Source organism: Oryctolagus cuniculus, chromosome 1, assembly GCF_964237555.1.
Source record: "Oryctolagus cuniculus chromosome 1, mOryCun1.1, whole genome shotgun sequence".
NCBI classification, from domain to species: domain Eukaryota; kingdom Metazoa; phylum Chordata; class Mammalia; order Lagomorpha; family Leporidae; genus Oryctolagus; species Oryctolagus cuniculus.
The window spans coordinates 4,383,506-4,402,440 of record NC_091432.1 but is presented as its reverse complement, the minus strand read 5'-3'; the positions used below and the strand labels follow the sequence as shown (position 1 = coordinate 4,402,440).

At 56.6% G+C, this 18,935-nt stretch overlaps 1 protein-coding gene across 3 annotated transcripts in view; it reads right to left on the bottom strand.

The window, feature by feature from the left end:
- Window positions 1–18,935, bottom strand: part of CHKA (choline kinase alpha) — a 56,075-nt gene that overhangs the window by 16,356 nt on the left and 20,784 nt on the right. Inside the window, exons 3-4 of one of the 3 annotated variants that reach the window (XM_070065595.1) lie at window positions 8,126–8,155; window positions 7,182–7,235 (exon numbers count right to left, since the gene is read on the bottom strand). The exons of 1 other annotated variant lie outside the window; for it this stretch is intronic. In XM_070065595.1, the coding sequence (XP_069921696.1) occupies window positions 7,182–7,235; window positions 8,126–8,155 (84 nt within the window). The remainder of the gene's footprint in view (window positions 1–7,181; window positions 7,236–8,125; window positions 8,156–18,935) is intronic. One more of the 3 variants, XM_070065514.1, reaches the window with a different exon arrangement.

Below are 18,935 nucleotides of genomic sequence, written 5' to 3'. Positions count from 1 at the left end.
GGCCAAGATGTTAACCCGCTGTGCCACAGCGCCGGCCCCAACTCTGCCTTTCAAATAAAATAAATCTTTAAAAAAATAAATAAAGGATGTAGCTGCACTTAATGCCTCTATTACAGATGGAATCCTGAGACTGCTAGGTTGGAAATGGATTATGACAAAGAGTCGGTTTAGGCACAGGCCTTATTTTTATACTGTTCTTGCTAGTACTTTCATATAGTAGAGAGAAAGCTATTCAGACCTGGTACCATAATTTTGATAACCTAGGATATGAGTTCTGTGATGTCGTTCTCTTTTTTTTTTTAAGATTTATTTATTTATTTGAAAGTCAGAGTTACACAGAGAGAGAAGGCGAGACAGAGAGAGAGAGACAGACAGACAGACAGAGACAGAGAGGTCTTCCACCTGCTGGTTCACTCCCAATTGGCCGCAACAGCCGGAACTGCGCCGATAGGAAGCCAGGAGCCAGGAGCTTCTTCTGGGTCTCCCATGCGGGTGCAGGGGCCCAAAGACTTGGGCCATCTTCCACTGCCTTCCCAGGCCACAGCAGAGAGCTGGATTGGAAGTGGAGCAGCCAGGACTTGAACCAGCACCGCCCATATGGGATGCTGGCACTGCAGGTGGCGACTTTACCCACTAAGCCACAGCGCCAGCCCCTCTTCCTACCTTGACACCAAAGATTTATATGGGGCCGGTGCTGCAGCTCAATAAGCTAATCCTCTGCCTGTGTTGCTGGCACCCAGGGTTCTAGACCCGGTCGGGGCACTGGATCTGTCCCAGTTGCCCCTCTTCCAGGCCAGCTCTCTGCTGTGGCCCGGGAAGGCAGTGGAGGATGGCCCAGGTGCTTGGGCCCTGCACCCCATGGGAGACCAGGAGAAGCACCTGGCTCCTGCCATCGGATCAGCGCGGTGCGCCGGCCACAGCGGCCATTGGAGGGTGAACCAACGGCAAAGGAAGACCTTTCTCTCTGTCTCTCTCTCTCACTGTCCACTCTGCCTGCCAAATATAAATATAAATATATATATATATATATATATATATATATGGAATCCGTAGTTTGAATGTATTTGAATGACTTTCCAGCAAACTTTAGTTCCTTTTGATTTGGCCCAGAAGCACCAACAGGTTTCAAGTTCGCCCCCACGTCTTAGAGACTGAAGCCCAGCACCAAGACCCGATGTGCAAGGTAAATTGAGGGACAGGGATGTGAAGCAAACACTGGGTATTCTGGCTAGAACCAAACAGGCGGGCAGACATCTTAGGTATTGTGGTTTTCAAATGTTTGAATCACAGGAAAATGAAATCTTGATGTAATGATTCAATTTCAGTAGCAAATAACAGTGTATATGGAGGCCGGCGCCGCGGCTCACTAGGCTAATCCTCCGCCTAGCGGCGCCGGCACACCAGGTTCTAGTCCCGGTCGGGGCTCCGGATTCTGTCCCGGTTGCCCCTCTTCCAGGCCAGCCCTCTGCTGTGGCCAGGGAGTGCAGTGGAGGACGGCCCAGGTGCTTGGGTCCTGCACCCCATGGGAGACCAGGAAAAGCACCTGGCTCCTGGCTCCTGCCATCGGATCAGCGCGGTGCGCCGGCCGCAGCGCGCCGGCCGCGGCGGCCATTGGAGGGTGAACCAACGGCAAAAAGGAAGACCTTTCTCTCTGTCTCTCTCTCTCTCACTGTCCACTCTGCCTGTCAAAAAATAAAAATAAAAAAAAAAATAAAAAAAAAAAGTGTATATGGAGGAAAAGATCCAAATTTCCAAACAGTTCTGGTTTCAACTGTTTTAGCATAAGGGACACTCAACCAGCATCGATCTCAACTCCACATCGTAAGCTCAGCATTTTGCACACCGAGCGCGCTCAGAACAACAGGGCCTTGGTGGGCAGCGGCTGCAGCCCAGAGGGTTGAGCTGATGCAGGGATGCCACCAGCAGCCTGTTCCCCAGAGCCAGCGTGAGTGCCGGCTCCTCCACTTCTGACAGGATCAAGCTTCCTGCTAAGGCACCTGCGAGGGCAGATGATGGCACGAGGACGTGGGTCCCTGCCAACCACAGGGACATCCAGATGGAGTTCTGGGGTTCAGGCTTCCGCCTGGCCCAGCCCCAGTTGCTGAGGGTATTTGGGGAGTTCATCCACAGATGGAAGATCTCCCCTCTACCTCTCAACTAAGTAAATCTTTAAGATTTTGTTTATTTGTACGTGGCGCCAGTACTCAGGCTAAGTCCTCTCAGAGCTTGGTCAACCACTCCAGAAAGGAAGCAGAGAAGATGGAGAGACCCCAAGGGCCCGTGCTGTGGCACAGCAGGCTAAGCCTCGGCCCACGGCACCGGCATTCCATGTGGGCACCGGTCCATGTCCCAGCTGCTCCTCCTGTCCAGCCCTCTGCTGTGGCCTGGGAAAGCAGTGGAGGATGGCCCACGTCCTTGGGCCCCTGCACGCACATGGGAGACCCGGAAGAAGCTCCTGGCTCCTGGCTTCAGATTGGCCCAACTCCAGCCATTGCGGCCATTTCGGGAGTGAACCAGCGGATGGAAGACCTCCCTGTTTCTCTGTCTGTAACTGCCTCTCAAGTAAATAATCTCTTGAGAGAGAGACAGAGAGACAGAGAGATTCCAGAACTTTCCAGCTGCGTCAGCACTGTTCAGAGAACAGGGGCCTGGTGTGAGTGTTCAGAGTGGCAAGTGAATACATCAGACTCTGTGTTTACATAGTCACAGCTCAACAGGAGAACAGGGGCCTGGTGTGACTGTTCAGAGTGGCAAGTGAATACATCAGACTCTGTGTTTACATAGTCACAGCTCAACAGGAGAACAGGGGCCTGGTGTGACTGTTCAGAGTGGCAAGTGAATACATCAGTCTCCGTGTCTACATAGTAACAGTTCAACAGGAGAACAGGGGCCTGGTGTGACTGTTCAGAGTGGCAAGTGAATACATCAGTCTCTGTGTTCACATAGTCACAGCTCAACAGGAGAACAGGGGCCTGGTGTGTAGAAGGTGGGATGTGGAGCGGGGGAGAGGAAGGAATGCCAAGGCCCAGGCAGGAAACACGGACGGGAGAATGCGCAGCAGGCGGCAGCGCGAGCGCCTCCACACCAGCCCCGCCCGGGCCGTCCGCCCTGATGCCGGGAGGCCCCTCACTCGCTACCTAGAGCACAGGAGCTCGGCCAAGAGCAGACGGGGCAGCCCGACTCGGAGCTCCCTCCCAGCACCCCGTGCAGCCTCGCGCCACCAGGCCACAGCTGGCAACAGTGGAGAGACGCCTGGGCCCAGCGAGGAGGCCACCCCTCAGCTTGAAGCCGTCTGCTAGGCTTCAGAGGAAGAGCCACCCTCTCGCTCCCTTGCACACCTGCACACGGCCAGAGAGGGCCAGGGAACGGCGGCGAGACCAAAGCCACACACCGCGGAGCAAGCCCACTCGGCGGAGGGTGGCGTGACAGGGTTGGCGGCAGCGCTGCTAAGGAGGCAGGCCTCCAGGGGCCTGAGGCTGCGCGGTGAGGAGGGGTCACAAACAGCCCTAGGCAGGATGACTTTTCACGTTCAAAGAACAGGAAGGGCCGGTGTTCCGGCAACAGGACAATCGGGGAAGCCTGCCAGGAAACGCAGGTGCTTACGGGAAGGCCTGGGCCCAGGAAGCAGATCCCGAAGTCTGCGTCTATGCTTCCAGCTTGGGAACCGAGGCCCCTCCTCCCCCCACCCGAGAGCGGGGTTCACACTGGTGCTCCCACGAACCCACTGCACAGGCGTGCGCTCGGCGCACCCCCACCGCACAAACAGCGCCACCTACCCTCCCGATAGGGAAATGCCTTCTAATGGCTTCTAGTCTACGTCATTTAAAAAAGCAATCCACCATCTGAAAAAGTGATTTGGGGCCGGCGCTGTGGCACAGTGGATTAAGTCGCCGCCTGTAGTGCCAGCACCCATTTGGGCGCCGGCTCAAGTCCCCACTGCTCTACTTGATCCAACTCTCTGCTGTGGCCTGGGAAAGCAAGGGAAGTTGTCCCAAGTACTTGGGCCCCTGCACCACATGGGAGACCCGGAAGAAGCTCCTGGCTTTGGATCAGTGCAGCTCTGACCATAGCAGCTGTCTGGGGAGTGAGCCAGCAGATGCAAGACCTCTCTCTCTGCCTCTGCCTCTCTGTAACTCTGCCTTTCAAATAAATAAATAAATCTGAAAGAGAGAAAGAGAGAAAGAGAGAAAGAGAGAGAGAGAAAGAGAGAAAGCGAGAAAGCGAGAAAGCGAGAGAGAAAGAGAGAAAGAGAGAGAGAGAGAAAGAGAGAAAGAGAGAAAGAGAGAAAGAGAGAAAGAGAGAAAGAGAAAAAGAGAGAAGAGAAGAGAAGAGAAGAGAAAAGAAGAGAAAAGAAAAGAAAAGAAAAGAAAAGAAAAGAAAAGAAAAGAAAAGAAAAGAAAAGAAAAGAAAAGAAAAGAAGAGTGGGGCCGACGCTGTGGCTCACTAGGCTAATTCTCTGCCTTGCGGCGCCGGCACACCGGGTTCTAGTCCCGGTCGGGGCGCCGGATTCTGTCCCGGTTGCCCCTCTTCCAGGCCAGCTCTCTGCTGTGGCCCAGGAGTGCAGTGGAGGATGGCCCAAGTGCTTGGGCCCTGCACCCCATGGGAGACCAGGAGAAGCACCTGGCTCCTGCCATCGGATCAGCACGGTGCGCCGGCCGCGGCGGCCATTGGAGGGTGAACCAACGGCAAAGGAAGACCTCTCTCTCTGTCTCTCACTGTCCACACTGCCTGTCAAAAAAAAAAAAAAAAAAAAAAGTGGTTTAAATTTGGGCAGCAGGAAGGGGGCCCAGGGGATGCCCGATGTCGCGAAGGAGAGAAGGGATCTATGTCAGAGGAGGAGGAGAGCCTGTGGTGGGGACGGGTCTCAGCTGGGAGCAGGCAAGGGGCAGGCAGAGAGGGCGAGGGAACGGGACAGGAGGTGGGAGAAGTGGGTTTAAATGGACTTTTCACTTTAACTATCAAGGTTCACTTCTTTAAAACAATTAAAGCCAGAGGTGGGTGCTGGGGCCCAGCACGTGACACTACTGCTTGGGAAGCCCACCCCTGTCCTGCAGGATCTGAAGCTCGGCTCGCTGCCAATCCTCCTGGGACCCAGCACTCGGCCCCATGCAGACGCCGTGGGAGACCCCGATGGCGCAGCCCTGGCTGCTGTGGGCATCTGGGGAGTGCACCAGCGGATGGAAGACCTCTCTCTGCCTCCCTCCCTCCCTCCCTCCCTCTCCCTCTTCTGCTGCCCTGCCTTTCAAGTAAATATTTTTTAACAGGACCCCAGGTGTTGGACTTCAGCTCTGGAAGCCTGGTGGGCACACCTGCCCAAGAACCTGAGCCGGCTCCCGGGGGCCCGCCCCAGCGGAGCACCACAGCCAGCCGTAGAGTCTAGGGCAGCACGGGTGGCAGGGGCAGGGTCTGTGGAGCAGAATGGAGGAAGGAGCCGAGAACACTGGGCAGGGACAGAAAGGTCATGATGGCAGAGCGCGGGTCCTCAGCTGGGATGGACAGCAACACGTGGAGCGGGGTCGTGGCTACGGGGGCCCAGGGTGAGCGGACAGGTGGCAGGCGGTGGACAGCTGATGCTGGCAAGGTAGAGGGGTACAGTTTCTGTCATACGATCGAGGGCACAGCCATGGGATGACACAAGAAGAGGGAAGAAAGAGGTCATTAGGGGACAAGGAGGTCAGGACAGAGGCCAGACTCCCAGATAAGTCTGCACCAAACGAGGGCGGCCAGGGGACAAGGCAGGGGCAGAGGCCGGAGGTCGCAAAGGACCTGCGGCTTTCTGCAGCGGAGCGAGACGACAGAAGCCCGGCAGTGGCTTGAGGTACCTGCGGTGAAGACGACACTCCTGCAGAGGGTCGCCAGGGAGGCCCCCGGGAGGGCGGGGCTCCCGCGGGCGGGGCAGGCAGGGGCACGTTCCGAGAGGCGGGCAGACCAGGACCGGCGATTCCAGGGGTTTAAGAAGACAAGGCTGAGCAACCACTCTGACACCCAACCACTGCCGCCTTCTACCCCAGCAGGGTCACCAGCAGACGCAAACTCCCCGCCTTCCTGCTGGGCCTGAGTGCGGAGGAGGGGCCTCTGGACAAGAAGAGTGGGCGGCGCGGCAGGAAGGGGTGGGAGGCAGAGCAGCAGGTGCACCCAGCGCCACCCACACACCGGCGGCTGCGGCGAGGGGAGGAGGCGGGGCACAGAGCCGGCTGCAGACCAGAGCGCCGTGACCATGGGACTCTCGTCTGCTGCGTGTGTGCCCGCGTGGCTGTGTCTCCTGCACACTCTGGGGCCTGCTGCGTGTGTGCACGCGTGTCTGTGTCTCCTGCACACGCTGGGGTCTGCTGCGTGTGTGCACGCGTGTCTGTGTCTCCTGCACACGCTGGGGTCTGCTGCGTGTGTGCACGCGTGTCTGTGCCTCCTGCACACGCTGGGGTCTGCTGCGTGTGTGCACGCCTGTCTGTGTCTCCTGCACACGCTGAGGTCTGCTGCGTGTGTCTGTGTCTCCTGCACACGCTGGGGTCTGCTGTGTGTGTGCACGCGTGTCTGTGTCTCCTGCACACGCTGGGGTCTGCTGCGGGTGTGCCCGCGTGTCTGTGTCTCCTGCACACGCTGGGGTCTGCTGCGTGTGTGCACGCGTGTCTGTGTCTCCTGCACACGCTGGGGTCTGCTGCGGGTGTGCCCGCGTGTCTGTGTCTCCTGCACACGCTGGGGTCTGCTGCGTGTGTGCACGCGTGTCTGTGTCTCCTGCACACACTGGGGTCTGCTGCGTGTGTGCACGCGTGTCTGGGGTCTGCTGCATGTATGCACACATCTGGTGTCTCCTGCACACGTTGGGGTCTGCTTTCAGGTGGTCACTCCCTGGGCAGGGAGGGGAGTCTCCACCCCACACAATCCCCCCCTGAGCCCCTCCGCTCCGCGCTCACCGCACATCTGGCCGTGGCGCAGCGGACAACCTTGGTCAGAGGCTGCTCCGCGCAGGTGGCACACAGAAGAGCTGGCACTGCAGCCTCCCCGGGCAGAGCACGGCCGGTGAACCCCTGTCTGTCGGGGGCCCGGGGGCAGAGGGCCTCTGCATCACAACAGCACTCAGGTGCCAAGCCGGCCTAACTCTCAGAGCAGCAGGAAGGCCCGCGGTCCCGCCAGGCGCGGAGCGGGGAGCCGTCTCACACAGGCAGGTCCACTGCGTTACTTACTTGAAATTCACTTTCTTTCTGAGCTTGTTCGGCTTCCTCTTTATCACAGGACCTCTATGAATGAGAAAGAGCAAACACTCGCGGTGAGATGGGGAACGCGGCGCAGACACAGCTCTGCCACCACCACACAGCCAGGCTCACAGCGACCACAGGAGTCTAGCAGAGGCGCCTGCCCGCGGCCGGCCTGGCAGCCCCAGCGCTAGTGCCAACGCTTAGAAAACGTCCTCGCTGTGCGAGCAAAGGGGGTGCTGATGGCCACGCGGCTTCACGTCCCACAGCCGCCCGGTGCAGTCACAATTTCATTGTTAGAGGAAAGTCAGCGCATGCACTCTGTTAAAGACACGCAGGCAGCAAGACCGGCACTCATTTAGCCACGCGGTCCTTTCTCGTGGTCAGCTGGGGTCGGCACAGGGCGTGGACGGAGAAGAAGGTGACTGCAGGCAGCAAAGCTGGCCCGGGCTCTGCGGAGACGCACCTGCTGACCTGCCGCCGGCCGCTCCCAGAATAGCTCTCCTAGTCCAGCCGACCCCAGCCTCGAAGGTGTCTCGTGTACTAAGATGCTACAGGACACGTTTTCATCACTTTCCTCAATGAAATTGCAAATGACTGACAGCCAGGACTCCAGCAATGACAATGCACCAGATCGCTGACTTCGTCTACTCTTTCTTCCTGGCACAGATCACGTATCTTAACCGTGACCCCACCCCAAAGTGCTTTAAAACCAACACCTATCCATTATCTTTAACCAGGGCCTGGGGAACAGTCAAGTCAGAACCTGAGGGGTGGCCGGAACTCCTACTCAAACCCCGCCTCTAAAAGCATGTTGCTGGTTCTAATTGAACTAGGGCTGCCTCAGCGACACACACGGCAGTCCATGAAGGAAACCCCGCTGTGAAAAGGTAAGGCAACAGGTTCGTGAACATCCCACAAAAAACAGAACGTACCTTTCCATTCCACAGCTTTATCAAAAACACCTGGACCAAGGGCAGAACGTGTGGACAGGAAAAGAAATGCCACGTTACGCAACACCAGCTCCGCTAGCATCAGTCAAACCCAGCGACTCGGGCAACCACTCCCCTCACACACCCAACAACACCGCCGCATGTCCAACCACTCCCCTCACACACCCAACAACACCGCCGCGTGTCCAACCACTCCCCTCACACACCCAACAACACCGCCACGTGTCCAACCACTCCCCTCACACACTGCAACAACACCGCCACGTGTCCAACCACTCCCCTCTCACACTGCAACAACACCGCCACGTGTCCAACCACTCCCCTCTCACACCCAACACCGCCGCGTGTCCAACCACTCCCCTCTCACACCCAACAACACCGCCACGTGTCCAACCACTCCCCTCTCACACCCAACAACACCGCCACGTGTCCAACCACTCCCCTCACACACCCAACAACACCGCCACGTGTCCAACCACTCCCCTCTCACACCCAACAACACCGCCACGTGTCCAACCACTCCCCTCACACACCCAACAACACCGCCACGTGTCCAACCACTCCCCTCTCACACCCAACAACACCGCCACGTGTCCAACCACTCCCCTCTCACACCCAACAACACCGCCACGTGTCCAACCACTCCCCTCTCACACCCAACAACACCGCCGCGTGTCCAACCACTCCCCTCTCACACCCAACAGCACTGCCACGTGTCCAACCACTCCCCTCACACACCCAACAACACCGCCACGTGTCCAACCACTCCCCTCTCACACCCAACACCGCCGCGTGTCCAACCACTCCCCTCTCACACCCAACACCGCCGCGTGTCCAACCACTCCCCTCTCACACCCAACAACACCGCCACGTGTCCAACCACTCCCCTCACACACCCAACAACACCGCCGCGTGTCCAACCACTCCCCTCTCACACCCAACAACACCGCCGCGTGTCCAACCACTCCCCTCTCACACCCAACAACACCGCCACGTGTCCAACCACTCCCCTCACACACCCAACAACACCGCCGCGTGTCCAACCACTCCCCTCTCACACCCAACAACACCGCCGCGTGTCCAACCACTCCCCTCTCACACCCAACAACACCGCCGCGTGTCCAACCACTCCCCTCACACACCCAACAACACCGCCGCGTGTCCAACCACTCCCCTCTCACACCGCAACAACACTGCCGCGTGTCCAACCACTCCCCTCTCACACCGCACCAACACCGCCACGTGTCCAACCACTCCCCTCTCACACCGCAACAACACCGCCGCGTGTCCAACCTCTCCCCTCACACACCCAACAACACCGCCACGTGTCCAACCACTCCCCTCTCACACCCAACAACACCGCCACGTGTCCAACCACTCCCCTCACACACCCAACAACACCGCCGCGTGTCCAACCACTCCCCTCTCACACCCAACAACACCGCCGCGTGTCCAACCACTCCCCTCTCACACCCAACAACACCGCCACGTGTCCAACCACTCCCCTCACACACCCAACAACACCGCCGCGTGTCCAACCACTCCCCTCACACACCCAACAACACCGCCGCGTGTCCAACCACTCCCCTCTCACACCGCAACAACACTGCCGCGTGTCCAACCACTCCCCTCTCACACCGCACCAACACCGCCACGTGTCCAACCACTCCCCTCTCACACCGCAACAACACCGCCGCGTGTCCAACCTCTCCCCTCACACACCCAACAACACCGCCACGTGTCCAACCACTCCCCTCTCACACCCAACAACACCGCCACGTGTCCAACCACTCCCCTCACACACCCAACAACACCGCCGCGTGTCCAACCACTCCCCTCTCACACCGCAACAACACTGCCGCGTGTCCAACCACTCCCCTCTCACACCGCAACAACACCGCCGCGTGTCCAACCACTCCCCTCTCACACCCAACAACACCGCCGCGTGTCCAACCACTCCCCTCTCACACCCAAGAACACCGCCGCGTGTCCAACCACTCCCCTCTCACACCGCAACAACACCGCCATGTGTCCAACCACTCCCCTCTCACACCCAACAACACCGCCGCGTGTCCAACCACTCCCCTCTCACACCGCAACAACACCGCCGCGTGTCCAACCACTCCCCTCTCACACCCAAGAACACCGCCACGTGTCCAACCACTCCCCTCTCACACCGCAACAACAACACCGCCACGTGTCCAAACAACACTGCCGCGTGTCCAACCACTCCCCTCACACACCGCAACACCGCCGCGTGTCCAACCACTCCCCTCTCACACCGCAACAACACCGCCACGTGTCCAACCACTCCCCTCTCACACCCAACACCGCCACGTGTCCAACCACTCCCCTCTCACACCCAACAACACCGCCGCGTGTCCAACCACTCCCCTCTCACACCCAACAACACCGCCGCGTGTCCAACCACTCCCCTCTCACACCCAACACCGCCACGTGTCCAACCACTCCCCTCTCACACCGCAACAACACCGCCACGTGTCCAACCACTCCCCTCTCACACCCAACAACACCGCCGCGTGTCCAACCACTCCCCTCTCACACCCAACAACACTGCCGTGTGTCCAACCACTCCCCTCACACACCCAACAACACCGCCGCATGTCCAACCACTCCCCTCTCACACCGCAACAACACCGCCGCGTGTCCAACCACTCCCCTCTCACACCCAACAACACCGCCACGTGTCCAACCACTCCCCTCACACACCCAACAACACCGCCGCGTGTCCAACCACTCCCCTCACACACCCAACAACACCGCCGCGTGTCCAACCACTCCCCTCTCACACCGCAACAACACTGCCGCGTGTCCAACCACTCCCCTCTCACACCGCAACAACACCGCCGCGTGTCCAACCACTCCCCTCTCACACAACAACACCGCCGCGTGTCCAACCACTCCCCTCTCACACCCAAGAACACCGCCGCGTGTCCAACCACTCCCCTCTCACACCCAACAACACCGCCACGTGTCCAACCACTCCCCTCACACCCAACAACACCGCCACGTGTCCAACCACTCCCCTCACACACTGCAACAACACCGCCGCGTGTCCAACCACTCCCCTCTCACACCGCAACAACACCGCCATGTGTCCAACCACTCCCCTCTCACACCCAACAACACCGCCGCGTGTCCAACCACTCCCCTCTCACACCGCAACAACACCGCCGCGTGTCCAACCACTCCCCTCTCACACCCAAGAACACCGCCACGTGTCCAACCACTCCCCTCTCACACCCAACAACACCGCCGCGTGTCCAACCACTCCCCTCTCACACCGCAACAACACCGCCATGTGTCCAACCACTCCCCTCTCACACCCAACAACACCGCCGCGTGTCCAACCACTCCCCTCTCACACCGCAACAACAACACCGCCACGTGTCCAACCACTCCCCTCTCACACCCAAGAACACCGCCACGTGTCCAACCACTCCCCTCTCACACCGCAACAACAACACCGCCACGTGTCCAAACAACACTGCCGCGTGTCCAACCACTCCCCTCACACACCGCAACACCGCCGCGTGTCCAACCACTCCCCTCTCACACCGCAACAACACCGCCGCGTGTCCAACCACTCCCCTCTCACACCCAACACCGCCGCGTGTCCAACCACTCCCCTCTCACACCCAACAACACTGCCGCGTGTCCAACCACTCCCCTCTCACACCCAAGAACACCGCCACGTGTCCAACCACTCCCCTCTCACACCGCAACAACAACATCGCCGCGTGTCGGGTGCGGGTGCAGGTGTGGTCTGTGTGTTTCTATCTCACTCAGTATAGAAGTACACAAAGCAAATACCCACACACACAGAGAGCCTGTGTGCAATGGCTGACAACGGTTGCACTCACACATAGTCAGTGTTACCTGTGACGTACATGTGGCACAAGGTACAGTCTAAATGGGAGACGGCACTTTCACTGGTGTGACCTGTGCTTCTCTGGTGAAGATATAACAGGTGAAATCCCGTTACCATGAGAGGTATGAAGGTGAAGACCGTACAAACTGCTCGAGACGCTTGTTGATGGTCTGCAGTGCCCGAGACCCGAGGGAGGGGCAGCACGGCAGCCGAGCTCCTCCCAGACACTCCCCCGACTGCACGGCTAGCACAGGGCTCTGCCACCGTCATCTGTCCGTTTGAGTTGTCCGTCTGTCTGTCCTCAAAGCGCCAAGCGGCTCCTGGAGCTCGCTGCCCCTCCACACACATGGCACAGCTCACGCCGAGAGCCGACTGGCCGGGACGGCACAGCTGTCTGCCATGGTCATCAGACACTGAGCAGGGCTGAAATGCGCCCCTTGAAAGAGTCCTTGGGCTTCCCCCTCGGGGAAGTGTAGGACAAACCAAGTCCTAGATCTGACGTGTGTCGCACGTTAACGCTCTTCCAGAGGGGCTTTATGGCGATGAGCAACTGGAGCGCCTGCCGCCACGGCTGTAACGGGATTTGACCTGTGCAAAGCTCTGCAGACGTGACCACCCTGCCCCCACGCTGTCGCTCCTGACTGCACCTGCCCGGGCACACAGCGGGTGGTGACGCAGCGGCAGAGTCCCCTCCCCTGTCTAATGGTGCTCTCAGAAGCCAGGCACTTCATCCAAGTCACACAGTGGCTTAGTCCCCAAAGCCATCCCTTGAGCATTTCAGCACTGAGAGTGCGAATAAATCCCATCAGAAGCCCCACCCCCACCCCCCAGTGCGTCCTGTGCGCCCTGAGAGCACCATCGCGGGGCAGACTCTGCAGCGCCCGCCCTCCGTTCTGTTTCCTCAGTACAGAATGTCAGCTCCCGAGTCTTGTCACCAGCAAAAGCCAAGCCCGGGGCACCTGAGCCAGGCAGCCTCCTCCCGAGTGAGCCAGGAAGACACTCACTGCAAAACGGGTCAGAGGCGTCTTTCTGTCCAGAAAGATGGCAAGTAAAATGTATTTTGCAATCTGTGGGATTTTACTCCAGAAATTTGAAGCAGCTAATAAAATGCGATTGTACAAATATTTCACATGACTTCAAGGTTTTCTCCAACTACTCTGCACGTTAATAAAAATCACCTTTTATAAGCTGTAATACAAAACTGAAATTTTTATGTCTATTAGGAATCTGAATGCTGGATATTTAATATTAAATATTGAACATTACTGAAGTCATTTTTTGAAAACCATCTTTTATAGCTACAGACTGAAATATTTAGGGGAAGGAATAGATGGAAGACAGATCAGAGCCACCTGCTGCTCCTACACGCTCCCCCAGTCTACCTCCGGGTGTCTGAAAGTCCTCATCACAAAGCTCTGAACAAATACTGAAACTTCAAAACCTACGAAATGAGAATATCTCAAACATGCACTAAGACACCCAACTTTACAAATACACTGAACTCCAGGGATGCGCGTTTAAACAGGAATCGGTGTGTTGTGACGCTTTTATGAGAGAGAGAGAGCGAGCGTGCGCGCAAGCCTCGCAGTGATAACCAGACACCTGATGCCACGGGCTCCCTCTGCCTCCTCCCTCCCTTCCTGTTCTGCGTCTGGTTTTCACGAGATTCTGTCAGAGTCATGTATGCATTAGCTTGCGATGCAGAATATAAGCAGGCTGCTGACAGCAATAATAGAGGGAGTGTAAGCAGCATTTGTTTTTAGTTACAGAAGATTCTGAAAGCTGAAACAAGTTTTTGGCCAAGAACTTTACAATTTAAAAGTTACGTTCCTCAAAGTACAAATTCCATTCGCTAGGAATAAGATGAGAACAGAACTTTCACCTTCCCTTCACGTACTTCTAGACTTTAAAAAGTGCTTGAACGTACAAGTCATTCTCGTAATAAATACGTCTGGCACAAAGTTTCAAATGTTACTTTTCTGACAAAATCTCATTCTAACCGTTTGAATGCTAAGTGAGGCCCTGCATTAGAGGGTGCTGACTTTCAAACTGTTCCCTTCACGCTTTGATCAAGCGGCGGGACAGCTTTAGCACCCAGGATAAGGGGACAGCTACATTTTGTTACATAATCTTAGAATTCAGGAAGTTTCTACTTTCGGTCATCTAATGCTCTTTGACAATCAGGCTCATTCTCTGGCTATGCGGTCAGCTCTGCTGGAGACCCCTCTGATGAAGAGGGAGGCGAGTTGACGGCTAAACCGCTTCATTAAACCTCCTTTGTGCCGTGACACAAACCAGCACCTGACTCCCCCGAGTCCGCATATAAATGCAGGTGTGTGGACAGAAACAAACTGGTGGAGTGGCACAGAGCTGTCAAATGTCACTGAGAGCATTTTCTTAGCTAAGACATCTACCTTCAAAGCATCCCTGACCGCCCACTGCTGCAAGAGCTGCCCCGGGCATGGTCTGGACAAGGTGTGCATCAGCTACGAAGCACGGCCTGGCAGGCTGGAAATGCCATGTAAGTCAAATTATCAATCACAGACAACGTGGTGGAGACACAGACACCATGCTGAATGTAGCGGTGCTGTGAAACCAGCAGTGGGCCAGAGTGCTGTACAGAGACATGGACGGCACGCTCTCCCCCCGCCCTCCACCCTGCTGCACCAGGAAAGAACTCAAGGGATCCTTCATCGTTCTCTCTGGAAGGATGGCCTAAGTGCTTGGGAAGACCCAGACAGAGTTCCGGCTCCCGGCTTCGACCTGGCCCAGCCCTGGCTGCAGCCGAATTTGGGGAGGGAGCCAGTCATGATCTCTTTCTCTCTCTCTCTCTCTTTTTTAGAGTTTTGAGCAGACGAGTGATTTCTGGTGCTGTGTGGTAATTTCTGAGAGCACCTCCAATCACCCCTGAGAACATCCCACAGCGATTCCCTCTTTCCTGATGACAGGAGACGGGGCTAGCACTTCCAAAGGCTGCAGACTGCACGAGAGGTCTTCAAAGAGTTCACAGAGAAACGTGTCTCATGGAAAAATTATGCATGAATTTCAAAAATGTTTTGTGCAAAAACAAACGTATTTAATTGCATTTCCACAGATTTTTGAAGCACTTCGTGACCAGCGGTGCAAGCACAGGTGACAGAGGCGGCAGGATCCTCTGGGAACTGCTCTCTGCTCCAGGGCAGCCCGCGGAGGGGCCCCACGATGCCCGCGCAGAGGCCGCAGGCCGACCTGCAGGCGTGCTCTCTGGCAAGCCGCCCTTGCTCCTGAGCTCGGCACGCCTCCCGGCCACGGCGGCACTGCCGGGCAGGGACAAAGGACAAAGTCCATCTCCAGCTCTGACCTGGACGCACAGGGCGGCAGAAGGGGGAGAGCCCACGCGTTCCAGCTGGGGTCGGCTGAGGCCCGTACATCTCCAGAATTACCAGAGGTCTGCCATTTTCTACTGAGGAAACAGAAGAAAGGGGTCCGAATTGCCTCGGACAAGAACAAACAAACAAGTAAACAACAAGTAAGTAAAGTGATGTGTTCGGTCATGACGTCTGAATCTTGGCCAGTGCACTTCTTCACGCACAGCACACACCATAGCTGGTGCTGCTTAACAAGCATTAAGACTTTCTTTTCAAAAGCGTTTTCCTGAATCCCAGAACTACAGACATTGAAGCTGCAGAGAATGCTGCGACTCCAGGGGTCTCATACTATACCGTGAACCGTGTCTGCCACCTGGAAACCAGAGTGCTCCAGGCACGATCGCATGGGCAGGCCTGCGGCAGAGAACACACACAGCTCAGGTGAGCAGTGCCCGCGCCCCGCACGCCTCCCCGCACACGCCTCCCACAGCGGGCGGCTGCGGTCCAGGGACCAGGACCTGCGCTGGCTTCATGCTGTGAGCCCCAACACTGCAGACCGGCACGACAACGACGCTGGCTATGTCGAAACTAGACACAGCAGTCTGCGGCTCATTCAGTTATGGCGAGAAGGCACCAACGCAGGCACGGAGGACGACAGGCGGGACTCGGCAGAATCCTGGGTCGGGCTAAATGAGGAGACACAGCACTAGGGAAGGCTTTATTTCCGAGGGACACTGAACTGCAACGGGCAACGGTGAACCACGCTCAAAGGACGGGGGGTTTTTTCTTTGAGTAAACAAAACGAGCCCCCTCACACTAACAGGGCGACGGGGAATCCCCGGGCCCCGCACAGCTCCGAGCCTCGGCAGTGTCGGCCCCCGTCAGCGTGGCTTCCAGTGACCTGCACAGACTATTTTTAAATAGCCAATTTCTCAACAGCCAATAGTGGATTATTAACTGTCTACGGCTGACCCATATTTCTTGCAGTTTCATTTTCAATTAAACTGGGGTTAAGAGAAAACTAGGGTAGAGGAGGTTTTGTTTTCTGGATTCAAAGGGCAGCGTCTCAAATTTCACTCCTTTGAACCTTCAATACATATCTGCGTTGTGCCTTGATGCCTTCGATTTTATTATGGTTAGTACCCAAACAAGCACTAATATTAGCCTTCTATTAAAAACAAACAAAAACATTTCTGCAGACAACATTCAGAGAGACCGTTGCCGTGTACGGTGACCATTCGTGCTGTGAGGCCGTGCGTGACGGTTCATGCACAGAAGGAAACCGGCTTAGCACAGTCCCTGCTCCGACAGAGGGACCAGCGGTCCTCTGAGACGCGCGCGCACCAGCACAGGTGACCCTGAATGACAATACGTACTGACATCTGTGTCTTCCACAATTCATGATAAGTGAGCAAGCTGGGTACGGGAAATCAGCCAGACGCGCTTCTGGGAAAGGTGCGCGGGTTCTGCCGGGCCGGGCTCCTTCCCAGAACCAGAAAGGAAAGCATCGGGTTACAGGGCGGGCGCTCACGCGACCTCTTGGCCATCAGCTGTCTCCACAGTGAAAACGCCTCCTCAGACCTTGTTTGAGCTCCTGAGCTTCCGCCAGGGTGACTCTGCAGGCAGGAGTTTCGCCATCTGTGCTGCTAACGAAAATACCTCCTCACCAAATTCATGCTCATTTAAGCCGTCTATGTAGAACAGACTCTAGCATTGCACCGACACGTATTGTTTCAAGACCAAACCAATGTCCTCTTATGTTTGACAGTCTCCTACAGGCCACAGTGCACAGCCGTTTGTATCTGGTTTACACTTCAGAAGGACCCATTCTTGTCAAACACAGGACTCTTCAAATCGCCTGAAACTAACAGACGTCGTGACCAGAACCGCTGGGACACGCGATGCCGCAGGAGATGTGTGTGTCTAAGAGGGAGGCTGCTATGTCCCGCCTTGTACTGGCGGGAGGGGCTGGGGGAAACACGCCTGTGGGACAGAAACGCGGGCTCAGCATATTCACAAGGCTTTCCCTTTCCTCTCTGGTACTCAACCCTTAGAGAACTGCACCCAAGGACAGAGATTTCACGCCGCTGGGAAGTAAGAAAACGAGACAGCTGTGACACCGAGATGAAGCAGTGGAGCAGCAGGCACTTTAAGCCACGTTGCCTGTAAGTTACTGGCTGACCGAACATGAGGAACCTTCTGCCTAATATGACTCTCACTGAGATGAAAAGTCCAAGAGTCTAATCCAGGGAGGCACAAGGGAAAGAGGGGCACACCGAGCCAAGCCAGGCTGTCGCACATTCAGCACAGCGGACACTGGCGGGAAACACACGGCCCGCCATCGTGTGCCGCCAGCCCCAGCCCACGGCTCTCGCCAGCGCCGCGCTTACACAGCCGGGTAGGAGGTGCAGGGGTACTTTTAGAGACAGAGTAAGAGGGAGCAAAGCAGAAAACGAGAGTTGTACTAAATTTAATGCTGTCTGTAATCCATAAATTTATGAAATTGGAATAAGTTATTATCTGGGGCTCTCTATTTGCTCACCCACATCTCTCAGTTAATGTTAATTCTGACAAATTTCTATCAATTCTGGCCATATTTCTGTAATAATGGAAACAAAAGCTCCACCGTGAACGTAAATCTCTCCTTCCACTACAGGCCAGATTCTCTCCCAAAGAGTTGACTGTAACCCAGCATTTGTTTGCATCCACGCCTCAGCCAAAAAGAGAAACTTAAAAACTAAGCAGAGGCCGGCGCCGCGGCTCACTAGGCTAATCCTCCACCTTGCGGCGCCGGCACACCAGATTCTAGTCCCGGTCGGGGCGCCGGATTCTGTCCCGGTTGCCCCTCTTCCAGGCCAGCTCTCTGCTGTGGCCCGGGAGTGCAGTGGAGGATGGCCCAAGTGCTTGGGCCCTGCACCCCATGGGAGACCAGGTTAAGCACCTGCTCCTGGCTTCGGATCAGCGCGGTGCGCCAGCCGCAGCAGCCACTGAGGGGTGAACTAACGGAAAAGGAAGACCTTTCTCTCCGTCTCTCTCTCACTGTCCACTCTGGCTATCAAATAAATAAATAAATAAATAAAACTAAGTAGAAAAACGTCTGTAAAGGCACGGCAGGCTGTGGTAAAATCCCAGGCACCGTGTGTGGACGCCAACTTCGGCGCACACAGCAGCTGCGGGCGCCTCCGTCTGCTCTCTGCCTGGGCAGTGTTTGCAGAGCCCCTGGACCTGGGTCCCCTCTTGCCGCAGCATCCCCAGAGGCCAGCAGGACCACAGAGGTCGCTGACACCCAAAACTAACTGCCAACAAGTGTCCTGCAAAGCCGCGGAGTCTGGAACCGGAAGTGTTTGGATCCGAAGCTGCAGGTGTCACAGTTCCGTGGGACAACCGTGCTTGAATGAGGCACTTAACCCAGGGAAAACAGAGCCCCACCCGAGGCAAAGAACCAGCCTTCCTTCCAACAGGCGTGAGTCTGTCGTCCAACGAGTCAACTGTGAGGCCGTGAGCCTCCTTGCTCTCCCTCAGAAAACGCATCTCCGCCCTCCAGACGCCCTCG